The sequence below is a fragment of the Phoxinus phoxinus genome (assembly GCF_949152265.1).
Source record: "Phoxinus phoxinus genome assembly, chromosome: 15".
Lineage (NCBI taxonomy): Eukaryota > Metazoa > Chordata > Actinopteri > Cypriniformes > Leuciscidae > Phoxinus > Phoxinus phoxinus.
This window is the reverse complement of record NC_136890.1, coordinates 3,513,379-3,534,887: the sequence shown is the minus strand read 5'-3', so window position 1 is coordinate 3,534,887 and position 21,509 is coordinate 3,513,379. Positions and strand designations below refer to the sequence as shown.

Here is a 21,509-nt window from a genome sequence, read left to right as displayed (position 1 = left end):
ATTATTTGTAACATTATTATTATTATAACAAGATCACCAATAATAATAATAATTTAAATATCCTAAAAATGATTTATATACGAATGCTTCCTGGTTTAATGTCAGTAAGTCAACAGTTTATCAGTCAGTCACATATTAACAGACACACCCTGATGTGATCGATCAGTCAGTGAGCATGAAAACCTTCCCACGCCTGCGGAGGGAGACAACACTGATCTGAGATCAGCTTTACACACACAGGAAGAGGAAGTGAGGGAGTGTGTGAGACGGTTTGAGATCAAGGATGGACACAGAACTACTTTAACGCTCCTTTATCCTCATGAAATACAGCTGAAGGCAATGACGGGTTTCCCCAGCTAGTGTGAATGCGAGCTGACTGTCATTATTACCAGGGTAAGGCTTTTTAAAGCGTTATAATCTTACATTAGCTTTCTAGCTGCACATATTCATAAACATTACACATACCATAACACTCAACATATAGAATGAAGGCGTTTCTAGCGGTTGGGTATTTTTTACATGACGCAAAACTATATAATGTGAGTGTTTGAATGGGAAATATCACCTGTTTAAAAATGTTACACTTTATTTCACATCTTTATTTGATCCATTCTGTCAGCAACACAGTAAATAGTTCACTAGTCGTTTATTATACTCACTCTGTACAGATATTTTAACACCTGGGTTTTTATTGGTCAACGTATAAAGGCCCGTTCACACCAAGGACGATAAAGATAATAAGATATAGTTATAAAAATCGTTCTCAATATTAAAGAATAGCAGAGTTCAGACCACAGCTATAACGATAAAAGCACAGAGAAACGATATCGTTAACTTGGAATCACTTTAATAACGATTTCATTCAGTTCATGAACGATAAAAACATTGACAGCCAATCAGAATCCATCCTGCTGTAACGCGCTCGAGCATTTAAAGAGACAGACAAGCACGCGCTCAGAGTAAACAGAACGATATTGTCCGCTGGTGTGAACGCTAATATAGTTATCTTATAGTTATCGTTCTTGGTGTAAACTATTTTTTTACAGTCTATGGTGTGAACGAGTCTTTATGCTAGTAAATGTTTCTTTCACTAAAAGATTTAATTTACATGACTGTACTCCTTCTCGTTGTTTTGCTACTGTACCTTTAAGACTTCTGTATGTAAATGCATCTGACATTCATTAAAGTGACAGTTCACCCAAAAATGAAAATTCTGTCATCATTTACTCACCCTCATGTTGTTCAAAACCTGTATGAGTTTCTTTCTTCTGCTGAACACAAAAGAAGATATTTTGAAGAATGACAGTTGGACAGTTTTTCTACTATGGAAGTCAATGGCTACCGTCAACAGTTCTGACTAGTACCAACACTCTTTAAAATATCTTTATTTGTGTTCAACAGAAGAAAGACACTCATACAGGTTTGGAACAACATGAGGGTGAGTAAATGATGACAGAATTTGCAGTTTTGAGTGAACTGTCACTTTAAGATGCTGAATACTTAGGTGTTTATTTGGCTGGGGTGAATGTAGTAAACATATATATTTAATTCAGAAATGGTGTTTTGTCTGTGATGTTTCCTCACAGGGTTGAAGGCGTAGATTGGGGACATGATGTTGGACCACGCTGACGTGAGTTTGACCCCAGACGAGCGAGTGCGGGCCTTGACGAAGAAGGGCAGCTCGGTGGACATGAACGAAGCCGTGCCGGTGCGCAGATACTTCCGCTCGGGCATGGAGATGATCCGCATGGCACACGTGTACGGCGAGGAGGGCAACACAGAGCACGCCTTCGTCCTCTACAACAAATACATCACGTAAGAAAGAAGACCTCTGAACTTGGGCTGCACAATTAATCGCAATTAAACGCATGCGATTTGGCAAAGACTGTGATTATTTAATGCGCAGTTTGTCAGTGCAGCGACAGATCGGTAGTAAATGCTCCATCTGAACACTAGAGAGCGACACACACACACACACACTCCACATATCCATCTGAACACCAGAGGGCGTTACACACACACACACACACTCCACATATCCATCTGAACACCAGAGGGCGTTACACACACACACGCACTCCACATATCCATCTGAACACTAGAGGGCGACACACACACACACACACACTCCACATATCTATCTGAACACCAGAGGGCGTTACACACACACACACACACACTCCACATATCCATCTGAACACCAGAGGGCGTTACACACACACACACACACTCCACATATCCATCTGAACACCAGAGGGCGTTACACACACACGCACTCCACATATCCATCTGAATACCAGAGGGCGACACACACACTCCACACACACACTCTGCACACACACTCCGCATATCCATCTGAACACCAGAGGGCTTCTCTCTCACACACACACACATAAACACACACACACACGCACACACAATTAATGAATTAATTATTCTTACTTTAATACATGTTATTCTTTTTTGAGCATTATCCAACGTGTTGTCTTCTTCTTTGTCGCGGCTTGCGAGCCGGCCGCGACAACACACACACACATTTCAAATGCACGTTATTAGAGACTCAAACTCGCAGAGCCGTTCATCAATGACAAGCTGACAAATAAAAGATAATCGCAGCCTTTGCGATTTCATAATCACGATAAGCCAAATCGGTTTAAGTGCAATTTCATGTAGATTGTGATTAATTGTGCAGCCCTACTCTGAACGCTGTTTTAAAGGGATATTCCACCCGATAATTAAAAAGTTTGTTCCTAACCTGTGTGACTTTCTTTCTTTCTTCTGTGGATGTTTTGAGAATGTCTCAGTGTTTGTTTGTCCTTACAACAGGGTTCGTACAAGTTGCTTAAAGTACTTGAAGTACTTGACTTTTTGAAATGTAAGTCCTGGAAAATGCTTGAAAACAGACATTTTTATGAAGAATTACTTGAAAAGTGCTTGAATTATTGAAATTCAATTTATGGGAAATTTATTTTACATTTTATTGATGAAACAATCTTTTCACACAAAATGAAAGCCGCAGTCCGTCTGATATAGATATAGAGGCGTTTTGCATGGCTATGAGCGTGATATTGCTCATATAAATATCCAAGTATATGATACAGCTTTTATTCTTCAAGTCAATCATATATATTAATTGGAGAAAAAATCAGTTTGAAAAAGCAAAGCGATATCTTTGTCAAAGTATCCTCTTCAATGGTTAAAGTTACCAGTCATTGCATCTGCTGCACTTTATTTGCACCATTTTGTTTTATTAGTTTATTTTTATTGATCTATTTACCTTTTTTAGAATTTGAAAGATATAAAGATATTGTTTGATAAATATAGTCCTTGAAAAAAAAAAGTAGTGCTTGAAAGTCCTGGAATTAGATTTGACAGTGTCTGTACGAACCATGATGACAGGATTCTCACTTCTGGGTGGAGTGTCTCTTTAACTGGCATGGGAGTGTGAGTAATATTAGTAATGTTTTAGTGTAATTGCATCAGGTTTAACTCCTGTTCTTTTTAACCCGGCAGACTTTTCATTGAAAAGCTTCCTAAGCATCCGGAATATAAGCTGTCTAATATTACTGAGAAGAAGGAGACGTTAAGGGTAACGAAGTCTAGATGGAAAATGATTGTTTTGATCAATAATCTCATCATATCTTGTTAGTGGTCTTAGTTTTGCTGTTGCTCCTCACACAGAAGCTGAAGGAGACGGCTTTCCCTCAAGCAGAGCTGCTGAAGAAACATCTACTGAGAAGATATGACAGAGAATATGCAGAGTATATCAGCAAAAAGGTGAGGCACATTGTCGTGATAGAACATTATCATTGACTAAAAGGGGTAATTTTTCATATTTCACCCCAAAACCAAAAGAAAGAAATCAAATATTATATTTTGCATGAAGAGAATGAATCGAACTTTAGGGCCATTATTATTTAATTATGTTTGGTTCGATTGAATCGAACTCTAGACCTTTTGGGCAGGTGTGAATACAGCAATCGAACTCGGGTGCGGACCAAACAATCGAACTGAGACCCAGCTGAAGAGGTGCTCTCGGTACGGTTCCAAACAAACTCTGGTGCGGTTCGTTTACGATGTGAACATGAACCGACCCAATTGCAAGAAAGCACTGCGCCTTTGAGTTAACAGGCCTCCGTAGTCGGAGTTGCGTTATGAAAAAGTGATCTGTTGTTGATTTACTACATTTGATAAAATGAGTCGTGGTTTGACCTGGAGCGTCGAAGAGACGAGCTGCCTTATTAACATTTGCGCAGAAGCCCATGTAGCACGGCTGCTGGAGAGGACACATAAAAATACTGATGTGTTCAACATGTTTACTGAACGGATGAAGGAGAGGGCATATGAGCAGTCTCCCGCACAGTGCCGCGTTAAAGTAAAAAAACTTCGGCAACATTATATGAAAGTGTGCGATGCTCTAAACAAGAGTGGACATTTTTTTGCACTTCCTGATTTCCCTACTTGAGAATCCTTGTCCAATGAATGGACGACCTTAGCACACGTGTGGTTTTGTTTACAAATTTTGGTTCACTTGCAAAAAGAGCAGTGTGAAAGCGAACCGTACAAAAAAAAAAAAAAATTTATTTGGTCCGGATCAAAGCAAGTGAACTTTCCTGGTGTGAATACACCCTAAAATTTAAACGATACCCAACCCTAGATGCACAACAGGACTGTCCATCTTCAATTTAGTCATATATAAAGATAACAAAAAGTGTTAAAGAAAGTCTTGAACTTAAAGGGATACTTCACCGATTAGCATTGAGCTTTGTATCAATAGAAACCCGGTAGTATTTTCGAATGACCGTGCTTCCCCCCCCACCCTCATGTCCCCCTGAGACGAGAGATTTCTGTGTTGTGTGTCTGGAAAAAAAACTCTGATGACGCAAAAATGGTAATTTAGCGTCATCATCGGAGGCTTTTCTGGCCAGAGGCTCGAGACTACAGCCAGTAGTAGGAGCGAGTGCCGCATGTTTTCAACACGCCCGTTGGGGGTTTCGCAAAACGGATATAATTCCGATCAGTATTTTAAAGGGGTCATGACATGGGTTTTTTTATTTTATTATTATGTTCCCTTAGGTGCAATTATAGTATTACTATAGTTTTTTTTTACAAAAAACTTTTAAAATGTAGTGATTTATGACCTTTTCCCAGTTTCTCATCCTCTGATTCACACAGTCTGTTTTGGGGGTGTTTCCCCTTTAAGAGTTCAGTGTTAACGCCCACTGTTATAATTGGCTAACGTCAGTGCCTATGCATCAATTATTAACGCCCCCAGCCAGAACATTGCGGATTCGGCGTATTTAATAAGTAGTTTAAAGTTTTAAATACATTACTTACAGTTTGCGTCGTCGTTGTTGAGCCCAGAATAGTCGGCACGGACTTATCTTTGAGCAACAGTTTTCTGGCAAAGCCAGCATCATTTTGGGATTTGTTCTCAAAACAGTCATCCTTCAAATGTATAGAACAAACGCTTAAACTAACACTGCCGTGACTGAGACGTCCGCAAAAAATAAAGTGCATCCATTTTTCCGTGACGTCTGGATCTTTCGCAGCGTATTCAAAGATGTTGTTTGTCCACAGCCAGGAACAGCACATCTGCGTGGCATCGTAATTTCCCTGTAGACAGACCCACTCGCTGTCCGTCGACTGAACACTTGTGAGGCGCGCAGCGCGCGGGCGCGACAACGATATGACTGCCGGAGGCGGTCATATGCAAACGCTGGTACGTCACTTCGTACCGTGACGTCACTTCTTACCATGGATCCAGAACGAGCTGTATTTAGAGCTTGATTAAATAAATGATTCGTTTATAATGGGGAGGAAGTCTTGTGTATTCACACCAGGAAAGTCCGATAGTTCACTTGCTTTGGTCCGGACCAAATAATTTTTTTTGTTTTTTTGTTTGGTACGGTTCGCTTTCACACTGCTCTTTTTGCAAGTGAACCAAAATGTGTAAACAAAACCACACGTGTGCTAAGGTCGTCCATTCATTGGACAAGGATTCTCAAGTAGGGAAATCAGGAAGTGCAACAAAAAAAAGGCTCGGAGATATAAAAAATATAAAAATAAATTAAAAATAAATTTGGAGAGATTTCGTAGGCTACTGCAATATTTGTTCTTTTACTGTCTCGTTATTTCGAAATAATATGTGTGCGTGCATCTGTAAATCCGGTGACGCGTGTATTGATTTTTATTAATAAACAAGTGTTTTCTCTAAAAGTGTCGACTCGGCTGCAAAGATGAAGTTGACGATCGCCATCTCCGTGAGAACGCGCTTAGAGAGAAATGCACATAAATAGGCTAAGCCTAATAATGGATTACATAATCAGAGAGTAGCCTTTTTCTTTTTTCGTTTTGAATTATTTCGTTTAAAGACATTTCAAGCATTGTGTATTTGATGTATTTGTCATGTCTGTGTGAGGCATACACTGAGTTTCGTTAAGTTAGGATGTGCTCAGTTCACGTGCAATGCAAGTGAGCGTGCGGGCGCCTCCGTTATATTTGTTTCGTCGGCCTATTCATTAAATACAGGCAATTGGTTGATGAAAAATGTATTAAAATTAAGATACAATTTATACAAAACGAAATTCACATTAAAGAAAGGCTTTCTATAAAAACTGTCAAACGGTCAAAATCATGTCTGACCCGCTCCATGTCTCATATTGCGCATCCTATCTCGGTCGTGCTGTTCACTTTTTATAAATCAACATAAATGGAAAAAAAAAATAACATTATAATATTTTAACAAATATGAAACGCGCTTTTTTAAATGGCTATAGTATAGTAGGCCTACATATCCTACTCTCTATTTGTACAAATTTCTGCACATTAATTTAATTCTGAAGTTTGCACACACAAGTTGAAAGGCATTTGTTCAAATCAAGTTCACGGATAATTGTGCGTGCATTTATTAGCCTAATCATTATGATACTAAAATCCTAACAAATAGGCTATGCTATGTACAAAAAATCAGATGAGTTCTCTCGAAAAATCTCTCGTTCACGTTCATTGTATTAAAAGTGATTCGTTCAGCGTTCGGCGAAAATATGAACACGTTCATGCACAACACTGCCAATGATGCACACACGACGCGCAGAATGACGCGCAACAGTATCGTGTGGCCAGACAGCGCGCCGGAATGGAATTCTCTTTCGCACTTGAATGAACAATATTGGGTCGATATTGATATTGGGCCGATATTGGGTCGGTTCATGTTCACATCGTAAACGAACCGTACCAGAGTTCGTTTGGAACCGTACCGAGACCACCTCTTCAGCTGGGTCTCGGTTCGATTGTTTGGTCCGCACCAGAGTTCGATTGCTGTATTCACACCTGCCCAAAAGGTCCGCACCAAGGGGGGAAACGAACTAGAGTTCGATTCAATCGAACCAAACAAGGCAGGTGTGAATACACCCTTAAGCTATGAAACTTGCAGGACGTTTTAATGGTACAAAGACCTCTTATATACCAAAAGATCAAGGCAAATTTGGTTTCTCATGTCATGACCCAATAAGTTAACTTATTTGAATTAATTTATCAACTAAATCGACACAGAGACTCACAATAAAACGGCGTCTTCAGTTTTGAGTCAACTAGTAGCCTAGTTGTATCATTTCTTCCGATACTGCCCTCTGTAACCGGTAGGCGTGGCCTCGTAGCGCAGCGAAGCAAGTGCATTCTGGGAGTTGTTGTCTTTCATCCTCATGAGCCAAAACATTTTTTTCTGGCTTTTCTCAGTCTAGAAGGCACCAACTTCTAAAATAATTTCACATTTCTACTACATAAATGACTCAATTTGAATACACATTCATCTTTCCAGCGGTGAAGTATCCCTTTAAATAAAATGTTACAAAATGTGTGCAATGTAGACGTGTAAACGTAGAACGATTGTTAAAATTCAAACGATACCCAGCCCTAGTTGCACGTGTGTTTAACCTCATGAATCGTGTTGTCGTCCACTAGCGTGCGGAAGCAGAAGCGCTGGAGCGTGAGTTATCCCGTAAGCAAGAGCTGGAGTTGGAGAGGCAGCGTGTGTTGGACATGCAGAGGAGACAGCGAGAGCAGGAGCAGTTCAGCATGTTCGAGGACATGATCCGACAGAAGGAGCATCAAGAACACGGGCACCGGATCAGCTCTCCAGCGTCCCAGCGGGAGGACATGCTGCTCATCCCCAGGATCCAGGGTCCACCGCTGCCCTATCTAGAGTCCCCCACCCCCCCTCAGAGCCCGCTGGCCAATCACAGCGCCCCGTCGGCCCCCCCGACCTTTGACCGCTCGCTTAAACCGGGTCACCTCAGCAGCAACAGTACGACTCGCTCTCAAACCTCACTACACATGAAGCAGCCTGATTCTGTTGTGACGATATAACGGCCACCATATCGGTATCGGCCAATATGTTATAGTTTCTGTTGTGACGATGTATCGGTCACCATATCGGTATCGGCCGATATATGTTAATTAATAATGTTATAGGTATGCTTATAGTTTCTGGTGTGACGATATATCGGTCACCATATCGGTATCGGCCGATATATGTTCATTTATAATGTTATAGTTATGCTTATAGTTTCTGTTGTGACGATATATCGGTCACCATATCGGTATCGGCCGATATATGTTCATTTATAATGTTATAGTTATGTTTATAGTTTCTGTTGTGACGATATATCGGTCACCATATCGGTATCGGCCGATATATGTTCATTTATAATGTTATAGGTATGTTTATAGTTTCTGTTGTGACGATATATCGGTCACCATATCGGTATCGGCCAATATGTTATAGTTTGTGTTGTGACGATATATCTGTCACCATATCGGTATCGGCCGATATATGTTCATTTATAATGTTATAGTTATGTTTTTCGTTTCTGTTGTGACGATATATCGGTCACCATATCGGTATCGGCCGATATATGTTCATTTATAATGTTATAGGAATGTTTATAGTTTCTGTTGTGACGATATATCGGTCACCATATCGGTATCGGCCGATATATGTTCATTTATAATGTTATAGGTATGTTTATAGTTTCTGTTGTGACGATATATCGGTCACCATATCGGTATCGGCCAATATGTTATAGTTTGTGTTGTGACGATATATCTGTCACCATATCGGTATCGGCCGATATATGTTAATTTATAATGTTATAGTTATGTTTATAGTTTCTGTTGTGACGATATATCGGTCACCAGTGCTTAATTTGTAAAGTGGGAGGTCCCGGAGCGCAGAGGGAGGGTGGATCCGGCGACTCAAAACGGGGATTGGAGGTAACGGAACAAAAAAAAAAAAAAAAAAAATTGCACTGCCTACGTAGCTTCTAAAAGGCCTATTCTAAAAGATGAAGGCTATTATTAATAATAATGTTAGGCTATTTCAACACAATATCTCGTTATTTCGAAATATGTGTGCGTGCATCTGTAGGCTAAATCCGGTGACAAGTGTTTTCTCTAAAAGTGTCGACTCGGCTGCAAAGGTGAAGTTGACGATTGCCATCTCCGTGTGAACGCGCTTATAGAGAGAAATGCACATAAATAAGCCTAATAATGGATTACATAGCCTAATCAGAGAGTAGCCTTTTTCTTTTTTCGTTTTGAATTATTTATTTTAAAGACATTTCAAGCTTTGTGTATTTGGTGTATTTGTCATGTCTGTGTGAGGCATACACTGAGTTTCGTTAAGTTAGGATGTGCTCTAGTTCACGTGCGCAAGTGAGCGCGCGGGCGCCTCCGTTATATTTGTTTCGTCGGCCTATTCATTAAATACAGGCAATTGGTTGATGAAAAATTGATTAAAATTAAGATACAATTTATACAAAACGAAATTCACTTTAAAGAAAGGCTTTCTATAACAACTTCAACGGTCAAAATCATGTCTGACCCGCTCCATGTCTCATATTGCGCATCCAATCTTACTCGGTCGTGCTGTTCACTTTTCATAAATCAACATAAATTAAAAAAATAAATAACATTATAATATTTTAACAAATATGAAACGCGCTTTTTTTAATGGCTACAACAGTATAGTAGGCCTACATATCCTACTCTCTATTTGTACACATTTCTGCACATTAATTTAATGCACACACAAGTTGAAAGGCATTTGTTAAAAAAAAAAGTTCACGGATAATTGTGCGTGCATTCCTAATCATTATGATACTAAAATCCTAACAAATAGGCTATGTACAAAAAATCAGATGAGCGCATAATATGAACGGTTAAGCATTTTACTCCCATAGAAAACCATTAGGCTATAAGAACGCTTAATGTGGCTTAATGCAGATTAGAATGTTCCCTTATTTATGTCGAAATAACGAGATATCGATACTAGGCTACTGTGTCCACCGTGGTCTCCTTTTTGATCAGCGGAAACGATTTTTGCTTGTTTGGGATCTGACTGTCCAGCGTATTTGAAAAAGTTAAGCAAACTTTCCTGTCTTTTTGACATTTTTCCCCTGAGTGAAACGATCGAGCCTAACAGCAATCTCAACTCGTACAACAAGCACGCAAGTCATGTGTCACAAACATTGAACACTACACAAACAGTCTTTTTTTCATTTAGGCAATTAATTTTAGTGACACAGGAGGTGCCGGACCCAAAAAAAAAGGTTCCGGATCCAATGTCGGAGGTGACGGAACATGTTCCGGCGTGTTCCGGCTCAAATTAAGCCCTGTCGGTCACCATATCGGTATCGGCCGATATATGTTCATTTATAATGTTATAGTTATGTTTATAGTTTCTGTTGTGACGATATATCGGTCACCATATCAGTATCGGCCGATATATGTTCATTTATAATGTTATAGTTATGCTTATAGTTTCTGGTGTGACGATATATCGGTCACCATATCGGTATCGGCCGATATATGTTCATTTATAATGTTATAGTTATGTTTATAGTTTCTGTTGTGACGATATATCGGTCACTATATCGGTATCGGACAATATATGTTAGTTTATAATGTTATAGTTATGTTTATAGTTTCTGTTGTGACGATATATCGGTCACCATATCGGTATCGGCCGATATATGTTTGTTTATAATGTTATAGTTATGTTTATAGTTTCTGTTGTGACGATATATCGGTCACCATATCGGTATCGGCCGATATATGTTTGTTTATAATGTTATAGTTATGTTTTTCGTTTCTGTTGTGACGATATATCGGTCACCATATCGGTATCGGCCGATATATGCTCATTATAATGTTATAGTTATGTTTATAGTTTCTGGTGTGACGATATATCGGTCACCATATCGGTATCGGCCGATATATGTTTGTTTATAATGTTATAGTTATGTTTTTAGTTTCTGTTGTGACGATATATCGGTCACCATATCGGTATCGGCCGATATATGCTCATTATAATGTTATAGTTATGTTTATAGTTTCAGGTGTGACGATATATCGGTCACCATATCGGTATCGGACAATATATGTTAGTTTATAATGTTATAGTTATGTTTATAGTTTCTGTTGTGACGATATATCGGTCACCATATCGGTATCGGACAATATATGTTAGTTTATAATGTTATAGTTATGTTTATAGTTTCTGTTTCTGTTGTGATGATATATCGGCCACCATATCGGTATCGGCCTATATATGTTCACTTTTACTGTTATCGTTATCGGCCTGATAAGAAAATGTAGCCGATATATTGAAGCCCATAAATAATGGATTGTTTCTTTCAATTGAGCACTGTTCGCCATTATGGTTTTGAATTGCTTGAAATATAATTGGAATCACTTAAAAAAAGCTAAATACAGTTCAGTGCAACATGTGCAGCGCACGTCTGTTATAACGGCTACATACATTTATCATGAGAATGTTATAATTGTGTGTTTGGGACATGGCTTTTACAGGTAAGACTTTTGTTTTTGTAATCAGGCTCTCAAAAATTCTATAAAAATTTCGATTTATATTTATTGGCCAATATATCGGTTATCGCCTTTCAAATGTAAAGATTTATCGGTTATCGTGTCTGCCAAAATGTTTATATCCGTGGATCCCTGGTTGTGACAGTGTTTCTCTTTGTGTTTCAGCCACAATGGTTGATGGTTTACGGCAGATTGCTGTTCCTGCTGAACTCTGTGGCAAATTTCTGCGAATAGCCAATAGCAACACCATAAGAGCAGTGGAGACCTGTGGGATACTCTGTGGGAGACTGGTATGAAGGTCCTTCTGTAGGATTTCGTACTTTAACGTCACCTACATTTTGGCTGTATTATTTTACAATTGTATGTTACAACACTGCAGATTATTTCGGATAAATTGATATCAACAAATTTTAATTTGTTTGATGGCTGTTAAAGGTATACTTCATAATTTTCCTCATCATGCCGTCCCAGATGTACATGACTTTCCTTCTTTTGTGGAACAGAGATTTTTAGAAAAATAATCCAAACCACACAAAACGAACACGAAAGTAATCCTTGATGCAACACTTTAGGAAAATAACACTTGACAAACATCAGCATGTTGTAATTCATGAGTCATGACATAAGCGTGTTGTGAAATGCAGGAAGTGATGTGGTTTCACAATGCATGCATCAGACTTCACAACATGCTGACATTTACCTCAAGCGTGAACTCATGACAGAAGCGATGGTTTATTGTTTTAAGTTACAAATTGTATTTTACTCACACACACACACACACACACACTCACTCGCTTGCTCTCACTCACTCACTCACTCTCTGTCACACTCACTCGCTCACACTCGCTCACACTCACTCTCTCACTCTCACTCTCTCACACTCACTCTCTCACACTCGCTCGCTCTCTCACACTCACTCGCTCTCTCACACTCACTCTCTCACACTCACTCTCTCACACTCGCTCGCTCTCTCACACTCACTCGCTCACACTCACTCGCTCGCTCACTCTCACTCACTCTCTCAATCTCTCACACTCACTCTCTCGCACACTCATGCTCACTCTCACTCACACTCACTCGCTCACTCACACACACTCACTCACACACACTCACTCACGCTCACACTCACACACTTATGCTCACTCGGTCACACACTTACCCACTCGCTCGCTCACTCACTCACACTCACTCACTCACTCACTCGGTCACACACTCACTCATGTTCATCTGAAGAAAGAAAGTCATATATATCTGGTCAGTAAATGATGAGAGAGTTTAAATGATTGGGTGGAGTATCTCTTCCCAATACTGTTGTCTGTATACTATATCATGCATATTTTCTTGGATAGGCTTTACCAGTACAATGCATTAAGTGTGTGTGTGTGTGTGTGTGCGCGTGCGTCCCTGCTGCAGAATATGAACGCGTTCACAGTGACGCACGTGATTGTGCCGAAGCAGTGTGGCGGTCCAGATTACTGTGACACAGAGAATGAAGAGGAGCTGTTTCTGGTGCAGGACCAGCACGACCTCATCACCCTGGGCTGGATACACGTCAGTCTCACCTCGGCTTCTCTACTTCTGCTTACATTACCTTCATTCTTATTACAAACTTCTACTTACATTACCTTCATTCTCATTACAAACATGTAGAACTAAAGTATTAGTGTCGGATTATACACCACACAATGTTACTTACAACACAAATATGAAACATACAATACAAAAATAATCAGTTTGTAATCGGTTTTTAAATGTATGAAAAAATAAATATATATATATATATAACTGATATCAAACATTGCATGTAATGTTATAAATTGAGTTTGAATCTCACCCCCCCCCCTCCCCCTACTGTTGAGCTGAAAGAGCAAGTAATCATCTTTCCGTGATTATTTCCCCATATGTCCGTCAGAGGCATACAGTTCTCAGATCAGCTCTGCTCCACAGACACACCCGACTCAGACCGCGTTCCTGTCCAGCGTTGATCTGCACACACACTGCTCGTACCAGATGATGCTGCCCGAGTCCATCGCCATCGTCTGCTCGCCCAAGTTCAACCAGTAAGTCCAGCAACGAGAGCGATCAAACCAGTGACGGCACAAGTGAGGGGAAGTGGACACGAGTCACACTTCAGTGTCTCTGAATGTCACTGCATTAGATATAAAATATTAGCGTTTTCTCAGAAATAACTGTGGTTCTACTTATGAACCGGGGTTCTCGTCTTTGAAAACCTGGATATATGAGAGAATTTTAAAAGTGTGATTTAGTTTTATATAGGGAATGCATTGACGTCACTTTCCCACCAGAACACACTCCCTCAGCCGGACAGTGACTGGAGTTAATAGAGGAAAACACGAGTAAAACAAACCATTATCAGTTTAAACTAAAGCTTGGACTCAAGTGTTCCTTACAACTTACCAAAGATCCAGTGATCCGTGGATATTGACATCCAGCAGGAATCATGTTTCCTGACATCTATACAATACCGGAGAAATACATAAAGCAAATTTGCCTGTGAACGCTTTATATAAATACAATATAGATCTAAATCCATGTGATCACTTATATCAATGTTATATATATAATCATATCGTCCAGCACTAAAGCTGGTATATTTTGTTCTCAGTGTTTATTTAAAAACATCCAATTATGCAGAATATACAATGGTAAATATTTAACTGAGTTTTCAATACAATATATAAGGTATGATTTTACCCATAAATTCATCATATTGACACAAAATAACTGCAAATCCTGCTTTCTCTGCCTGGATCCAGTTGTTTCTATGAATCGCAGTGATCCATTCGCTTCTCTGTTCTGTAGCTTTCGGCAGTCGGTAAAAATATACCTCAGATTTCTTGTCAAATCTATTTATATAGTCAATCTCAAAGCTGCCGCTCAGTGTGTGTGTGTAACCAGCTGACGGTGACGTCACACACATATCCTCTATTGTGTAGATAAACATCACAGCGAATAAAAACGTAATCTGAACGACTGTTTGAAAACATGTAAATGCTGTCTGTGACGCGCGGCTGTTTTTTATAAGCGCCATCTACTGTCAGATAGAGCAACTGCACAGTCATTCATCCTGATGCTGTCGTTCACAGGACCGGCTACTTCAGACTGACAGACTACGGCCTGGAGGAGATCTCAACCTGCACTCAGAAAGGCTTTCATCCTCATCCCAAAGAACCGCCTCTTTTTACGGTAGCGACACCAACCTTCACCTGTTACCAGTGTTGGGGGAAATGCATTACAAGTAACTTGAGTTACGTAATCAGATTACTTTTTCAAGTAACTAGTAAAGTAACGCATTACTTTTAAAATTGACAACAAATATCTGAGTTACTTTTTCAAATAAGTAATGCAAGTTACTTTGTTTTCCCATTTATTGACTGACAGCTCTCCTGTCCTCATGTTGAGACAAATCAAAGTGCAGAGAAAAAACTATTCAATATTCCTCAAAATGAATAAAATCAGATGCAGAATCAGAATACTATGCAAACCTCCAATAACTAAATATGTTAAATAAAACATAATTTTTATGCATTTAATCTCACTTTATTGACCAATGTACTTGCTTCTGACCTTCGATGATTCAGTTTAATAAGCAAAAATGACTATAGATAGAGATAGAAAGGTTTGCTTGTGTGCTTTCCTCTACTGTACACATTTCCTTCAGCCGGAGGATTATTATTTCACTTTTGCTGTGAAAGGGTCTTTACATTTGCACAAAAATATAACTTTTGTGTTATAAAAAAACAAGTCCAGCCCAGGTGGGGAAAAAAGTAACGCAAAAGTAACGTAACGCATTACTTTTCTAAAAAAGTAACTAAGTAATGCAATTAGTTACTTTTTAAGGGAGTAACACAATATTGCAATGCATTACTTTTAAAAGTAACTTTCCCCAACACTGTCTGTCCTGTAACCCATCTGCACGCGTAACAAGCGTATTAACACATGTTGTTCCCCGCAGGGTGGCAGCCACATTATAATCACAGAAGACACCGTCTCCATGCTCGACCTCCGATGACCCCTTTACACAGCGCGGCCGTGGAGCTTGTCATGTTTTCAGCTTTCAGGGGTGATGGGATTTACACTTGCCTATAACAAGCACTTTTGGATAATTTGAGCGCACAGAAGCGACTTTTATGACATCCGTTGGGAACTCAGGAACACGAACACCTCCGCGGGACTCCGTTTGCGTTATCCTAATGATCTAGCGAGCAGTAAGCTAATGTTTTGTGGCCCGCCGAGGTTATTCATACACACTAACATAACTCCTTGTTCAAACGACATTAAAGCAACGGGTTTTTAAAACTACTGAGTATGTTTGAGAACAGCTGAACCGGTCAGTCCTGTCATGAATGCAGCAGTATCAGTTTTATGTTATGAAATATTTTCTAAAAACAACTTTTTTTTTAATAGCAGTAATTACTGTAATCCATGATGATGTATTCTTGCTTCTGATTGGTTCACAGACGTTCTGAGGGGCCGTTCACGCAGATCGCGTTTCAAAATGCAAGACGCAGGGCAGTGGAATGAAGAAAATCATATATAAACTATAGACAGGGTTTAAAAAAAGTCAAACTAGTTTTAACTTGAGCTTTTAGAACGTTGTCATGTGCAAGACGCCATAAAAGACACTAAATGCATTTTAAAAGTGCAAGGTATAGCAAGTTTAACTACTTTTAACTTGACACGGCATCCTAAAAATGCGAGACGTGAGCGCAACTATTCACACTGAATGCATTTTTGTATAAATGTAGCTACACCATGTGACTTTTTTTTTTTTTAAATGTCAATACATCATCAATCCTTCTTCCAAAATATTTTTTTTTGTCTTACCCTGATTCACTGTGATACGCCTGAGTATAATAAGTGTATTTTACACCAGGCGGGATGCTTTTTGAGGGAAATTGCGTACATGCGTCACTCGCCCGTGCCAAGAATCAACATTAGCTCGGCTTTTCAGAGATGGAGAGAATTGAAATGTTATAAATTAGCATATGTATCTCTAATAGAGTTGTAATATTCATCAGTAGTCACACAGAGCCGAAGCACAAACAAAACAATGTTCTTCCACAAAATGCATGCGGTTTTGTTTTCTAACCTCTAGAAGTTACACGGTGTACTTTTGAAGCATTGAACTACTTTTAGTCTAGTTTTATGATGCGTCATGCACAGGATTCTGAAAATGACACTATACCTTCCTTTTATTCCCATTCCTCTGGCATGTGTCTAGAGACGTAAAAACGAAACAAAGTTCAGCTACTTTTAGCATGAGCATCGTGTGTTTAAACGGCGTGTCATTCGTGAGAGGCTGAAAAGACTCGTGGTCAAACATCTCTTCACGTGTCCATGTAGAAAACACTGGAAAAGTGGTTCTGTGTGAACGGCCTTTAATCGTCGATTAACTTTTAGAGCCATGTTTGTTTTATTTGCAAACAATATTACAGTTTCATATCCGGAAATGAAGGAAGTAATTGTTGGGGCAAAACCTTTAAATTTACTTGGGACTTTTTTGTGTGTAAAATAAATCTTTATGATGTAAATTGTTGTATTGAATTGTGAGGAATTAAAAAAACACCCATTGTGCTTGTGTTTTATGAACGAGGCCCATTATAAAGATGTGTTTGTGGTAAAGGAGATAAAGGCTGAAGTTGGACTGTTTAGTTATTAAAACAATGCACACATTTAATTATTCAGCGGACTGTCATTCCTTACTGTAACTGACAGACAAATGGAGGACTCGTGTCACTACTTGCTTATTATTAATGTATATGGACTGGCAAATCTGTCACATTGTTTATTATTATTATTATATATGGCTTAATGTATGAACTGATCAGTGAAACGCTACAGAAACAGTGACAGTCTCTTTTCTTTATTAATATGGAATTGGTTGATGTTAGTACAATGTATAAATATTAAGATCAGAGACAGCAAGATAACGTCATCAGAAATAAACATGAAAGTTCTGTTTTAAAGATGGAAACACAATCATAAATTAAGATTTTTAAAAAAAAAACAATTATGATTTACAGTATTTGTAGATTTAAAGATGATTTTTTTGCTGTATGTGCAGTAAGTCAGTTTGTAAGCAGCACTCAGTTCATATCGCCATAAAGATCTTCATTCAAATGCTTTTTAGGGTTTTGGACAGGAAGTTACTCTGTTCTTTGATCACAAAATCCTTCTAGAACCATCCAAACCCACAGATTAAAGTCCCGGTGATCCGACACACACACACACACACACTGAGTCCGTTTGGCCTCTTGCTGGAACTCATCTGACGTCACACACTGGTTTTCAGAGGGGTCGGGTCAGCCCAGCCAGCCCAGGTCATCATCATCCTCACTTTCATCACCAAACAGAGGCGCGGGAGGGGGACGTCCTTTTAAACTCTGTTCACAGACGAGAATCACTTCACATATTAGTTACTGAACAAACCTGTGCATTACTGACTAATAACTCCACTGTTCTCATACTGTCATCGGTTAAACAGAGTCTGTGTGTCTCGTCATGTCCGTAAATAAATACAACTTTTGGTGTTGCAGAGGTTAGTTGAGAGAGAGAGAGAGAGAGAGAGTGTGTGTGTGTGTGTGAACAGAGGAGTGTGTTGCAAAAAAGAGAACGAGACAGAGCTCGTAATAAAACAAGAATCAACCTCAGATCCTGTCTCGTTCTCTTTTCTCCAGCAGACTCTCCTGTTCACACACACACACACACACAGAGCTCGTAATAAAACAAGTAAATAAATAAAACACTGTGTGTGTGAAGTCTGCTGGAGAGTCTGCTGGAGAAAAGAAAACGAGACAGAGCTCGTAATAAAACAAGAATCAACATCAGAACCTAAGAGTGTGTGTGTGTGTGTGTGTGTGTGAGAGAGAACAGAGGAGAGTCTGCTGGCGAAAAGAGAACGAGACCGAGCTCGTAATAAAACAAGAATCAACATCAGATCCTGTGTGTGTGTGTGTGTGAGAGAGAACAGAGGAGAGTCTGCTGGAGAAAAGAGAACGAGACCGAGCTCGTAATAAAACAAGAATCAACATCAGATCCTGTGTGTGTGTGTGTGTGTGTGTGTGAACAGAGGAGAGTCTGCTGGAGAAAAGAGAACGAGACCGAGCTCGTAATAAAACAAGAATCAACATCAGATCCTGTGTGTGTGTGTGTGTGTGTGTGAACAGAGGAGAGTCTGCTGGAGAAAAGAGAACGAGACAGAGCTCGTAATAAAACAAGAATCAACATCAGAACCTAAGAGTGTGTGTGTATGTGTGTGTGTGTGTGTGTGTGTGTGTGAGAGAGAACAGAGGAGAGTCTGCTGGCGAAAAGAGAACGAGACCGAGCTCGTAATAAAACAAGAATCAACATCAGATCCTGTGTGTGTGTGTGTGTGTGTGTGTGTGTGTGTGTGTGTGTGTGTGTGTGTGTGTGTGTGTGTGTGTGTGAGAGAGAACAGAGGAGAGTCTGCTGGCGAAAAGAGAACGAGACCGAGCTCGTAATAAAACAAGAATCAACATCAGATCCTGAGAGTGTGAGTATGTGTGTGTGTGCGTGTGTGTGTGTGTGTGTGGTTGGTTTTTCAGAGATGGAGAACTGCGGGATTTGAAATGTTGTAAAAGATAATGGTGTTTTATAACTCAACAGGAGTGTAAGGTGTTTCATTGAACAGATAAAGTGTCATATGTATCTCTCTAACAGAGTTCACTGTAAAGCACTGTCTATTGTGAAGATCTTCTCAGTATGGTTGTTGTGCTGTAGTTTATTTTAAAGGAAGTACCGCGTCTATAAATGTGTAAAGCTACAGTAACGTCTTCAGCTGGTCAGTTTGAGGTTCTTTCCCTCTAAACTGGTTTTTATCTCTGAAGAATATTAGTGAATGTTTTATGAGCCGGAGGAGAATCATATTCATCCGCACAGACACACAGAGCCGAAGCACAACCACAACAATGTTCATCTGCAAAATACATGCAGTTTTGTTTTTAACCACTAGAGGTTACATAGTGTACCTTTAAATTGCAATACTATATCACAATATTATTATTTTTTATTGTATTTTTGATCCAATAATGCCATGGTGAGCAGAAGTGATTTTTTTTCTTCAAAAAAATAAAATAAAATTTGACCGGCTGAGTAACCGGTGCAACAACTTACATTGTGGTAAAAAATACTTAATAAAAATGACAAGTAATTGTGTGATATATTGGGTATTATAACTGTAAATTTATAGTACTGCAGTAATATTAAAATATGTTTTGTACTGTAATGGATGCACTGATATTTGATTATGGAACAGAATCTTTTTATTTATGATTTATTCTATTTATGATGACTTTCATGTGATGTTGTAGAAAGGAGCCATGAGCTGGTTCCAGTAGGACTCAAACCAACGACCCTCTGGTGAGCGGCACTGAAGCACTACAGCACACATCAACCACGTGCACACACACACTGCTGAGAAATACACCGCGGAACGCTCAATATACAATGAGCTGGACCTTTAATGACCTCAAAACGATTGGCTTATCTACAGAGAAAATATTTTTCAGTGTTATATCACAATTAAAAAATTAGTTTGTGAGAGTGAGCAACAGAAGGTCAGCATGTGAGTGTGTGTGTGTGTGTGTGAGAGAGAGAGAGAGAGAGAGAGAGAGTGGGAGTGGGAGAGAGAGAGAAAGTGTGTGTGTGTGTGAGTGAGTGAGTGAGTATGTGTGTGAGTGTGAGAGAGAGAGAGAGAAAGTGTGTGTGTGTGTGTGTGTGTGTGTGAGAGAGAGAGAGAAAGAGTGTGTGTGTGTGATTGAGATTGAGTGTGTGTGTGCGCGAGTCAGTGAGAGTGTGTGTGTGTGTGCGCGCGAGTGAGTGAGTGTGTGTGTGCCAGCGCGAGTGAGAGAGAGAGTGTGTGTGCAAGTGAGAGAGTGTGTGTGCAAGTGAGTGCGTGATTGTGTGTGTGTGTGTGTGTGTGTGTGCGCGCAAGTGAGTGAGAGAGAGAGTGAATGAGTGAGTGAGTGTGTGTATGTGTGTGAGAGAGAGAGAGTGAGTGAGTGTGAGTGTGTGTGTGCGCGCAAGTGAGAGAGTGTGTGTGCGTGAGGTTGTGTGTGTGTGTGTGTGTGTGTGTGAGAGAGAGAGAGACAGAGAGAGTGAGTGTGTGTGATAGAGAGAGAGTGAATGAGTGTGTGTGTGTGTGTGTGTGTGTGAGAGTGAATGAATGAGTAAGTGAGTGTGAGTGTGTGTGTGTGTGAGTGTGTGTGTGTGTGAGTGTGTGTGTGCGCGAGTGAGTGAGTAAGTGAAAGAGTGTGTGTGTGTGTGTGTGCGCGCGCGCGAGTGAGTGAAAGTGTGTGTGTGCGCGAGTGAGTGAAAGAGTGTGTGAGTGAGTGAGTGAGTGAGTGTGTGTGTGTGTGCTCACCAGCTCCTCCTCCTCTTCATCAGCCACTGCCGGTGCAGGTGTGTGTGGGACGGGACTCTGGAACAATGGCTCCTCTTCGTTTTCCTCTTCTAGCCTCTCAGACGGACTGAGAACAGCAGGACGAGCACAGAGGAGACGAGAGGCAGACCGAAGCGGGACAGAGGACAAACATGAGTTGTGCACATGCTTACGGTGACAGTTAAAGAGGGTGATGTGT

At 39.9% G+C, this 21,509-nt stretch overlaps 3 protein-coding genes across 5 annotated transcripts in view; 2 read left to right on the top strand and 1 right to left on the bottom strand.

Annotated features, from left to right (window-relative positions):
- The window catches only part of LOC307012107 (uncharacterized protein), a 328,649-nt gene that overhangs the window by 246,839 nt on the left and 60,301 nt on the right, over positions 1-21,509 (top strand). The window lies entirely within an intron of this gene.
- Positions 123-17,751, top strand: stambpb (STAM binding protein b). Of its 2 annotated transcripts, none has more exons than XM_079638375.1 (10): positions 123-393; positions 1,587-1,815; positions 3,514-3,589; positions 3,682-3,777; positions 7,963-8,305; positions 12,052-12,176; positions 13,300-13,437; positions 13,834-13,946; positions 14,994-15,093; positions 15,863-17,751. In XM_079638375.1, exons 2-10 carry the CDS (start codon positions 1,610-1,612, stop codon positions 15,917-15,919), a joined length of 1,254 nt encoding a protein of 417 aa, XP_079494501.1. In that variant the 5' UTR covers positions 123-393; positions 1,587-1,609; the 3' UTR covers positions 15,920-17,751. The 2 variants fall into 2 exon arrangements, 1 of the variants encoding a protein (XP_079494501.1); XR_013800561.1 differs by having other exon boundaries at positions 147-393; positions 13,799-13,946; positions 15,863-17,593.
- fkbp15b (FKBP prolyl isomerase family member 15b) overlaps positions 17,912-21,509 on the bottom strand; it is a 48,834-nt gene continuing 45,236 nt past the window's right edge. For both annotated transcript variants that reach the window (XM_079638354.1, XM_079638355.1), the window contains 2 exons: positions 21,293-21,398; positions 17,912-18,293 (listed from right to left, as the gene is read on the bottom strand). In XM_079638354.1, the coding sequence (XP_079494480.1) occupies positions 18,213-18,293; positions 21,293-21,398 (187 nt within the window). In that variant the 3' untranslated portion in view covers positions 17,912-18,212. The remainder of the gene's footprint in view (positions 18,294-21,292; positions 21,399-21,509) is intronic.

Excerpts from the sequence above, each read along its gene's own strand:
- stambpb (XM_079638375.1), top strand. The coding sequence starts at position 1,610 with ATGATGTTGGACCACGCTGACGTGAGTTTGACCCCAGACGAGCGAGTG. Across the intron at positions 3,590-3,681 it reads AGAAGAAGGAGACGTTAAGG|AAGCTGAAGGAGACGGCTTT; the intron begins GTAACGAAGTCT and ends CTCCTCACACAG. Across the intron at positions 15,094-15,862 it reads AAGAACCGCCTCTTTTTACG|GGTGGCAGCCACATTATAAT; the intron begins GTAGCGACACCA and ends TGTTCCCCGCAG.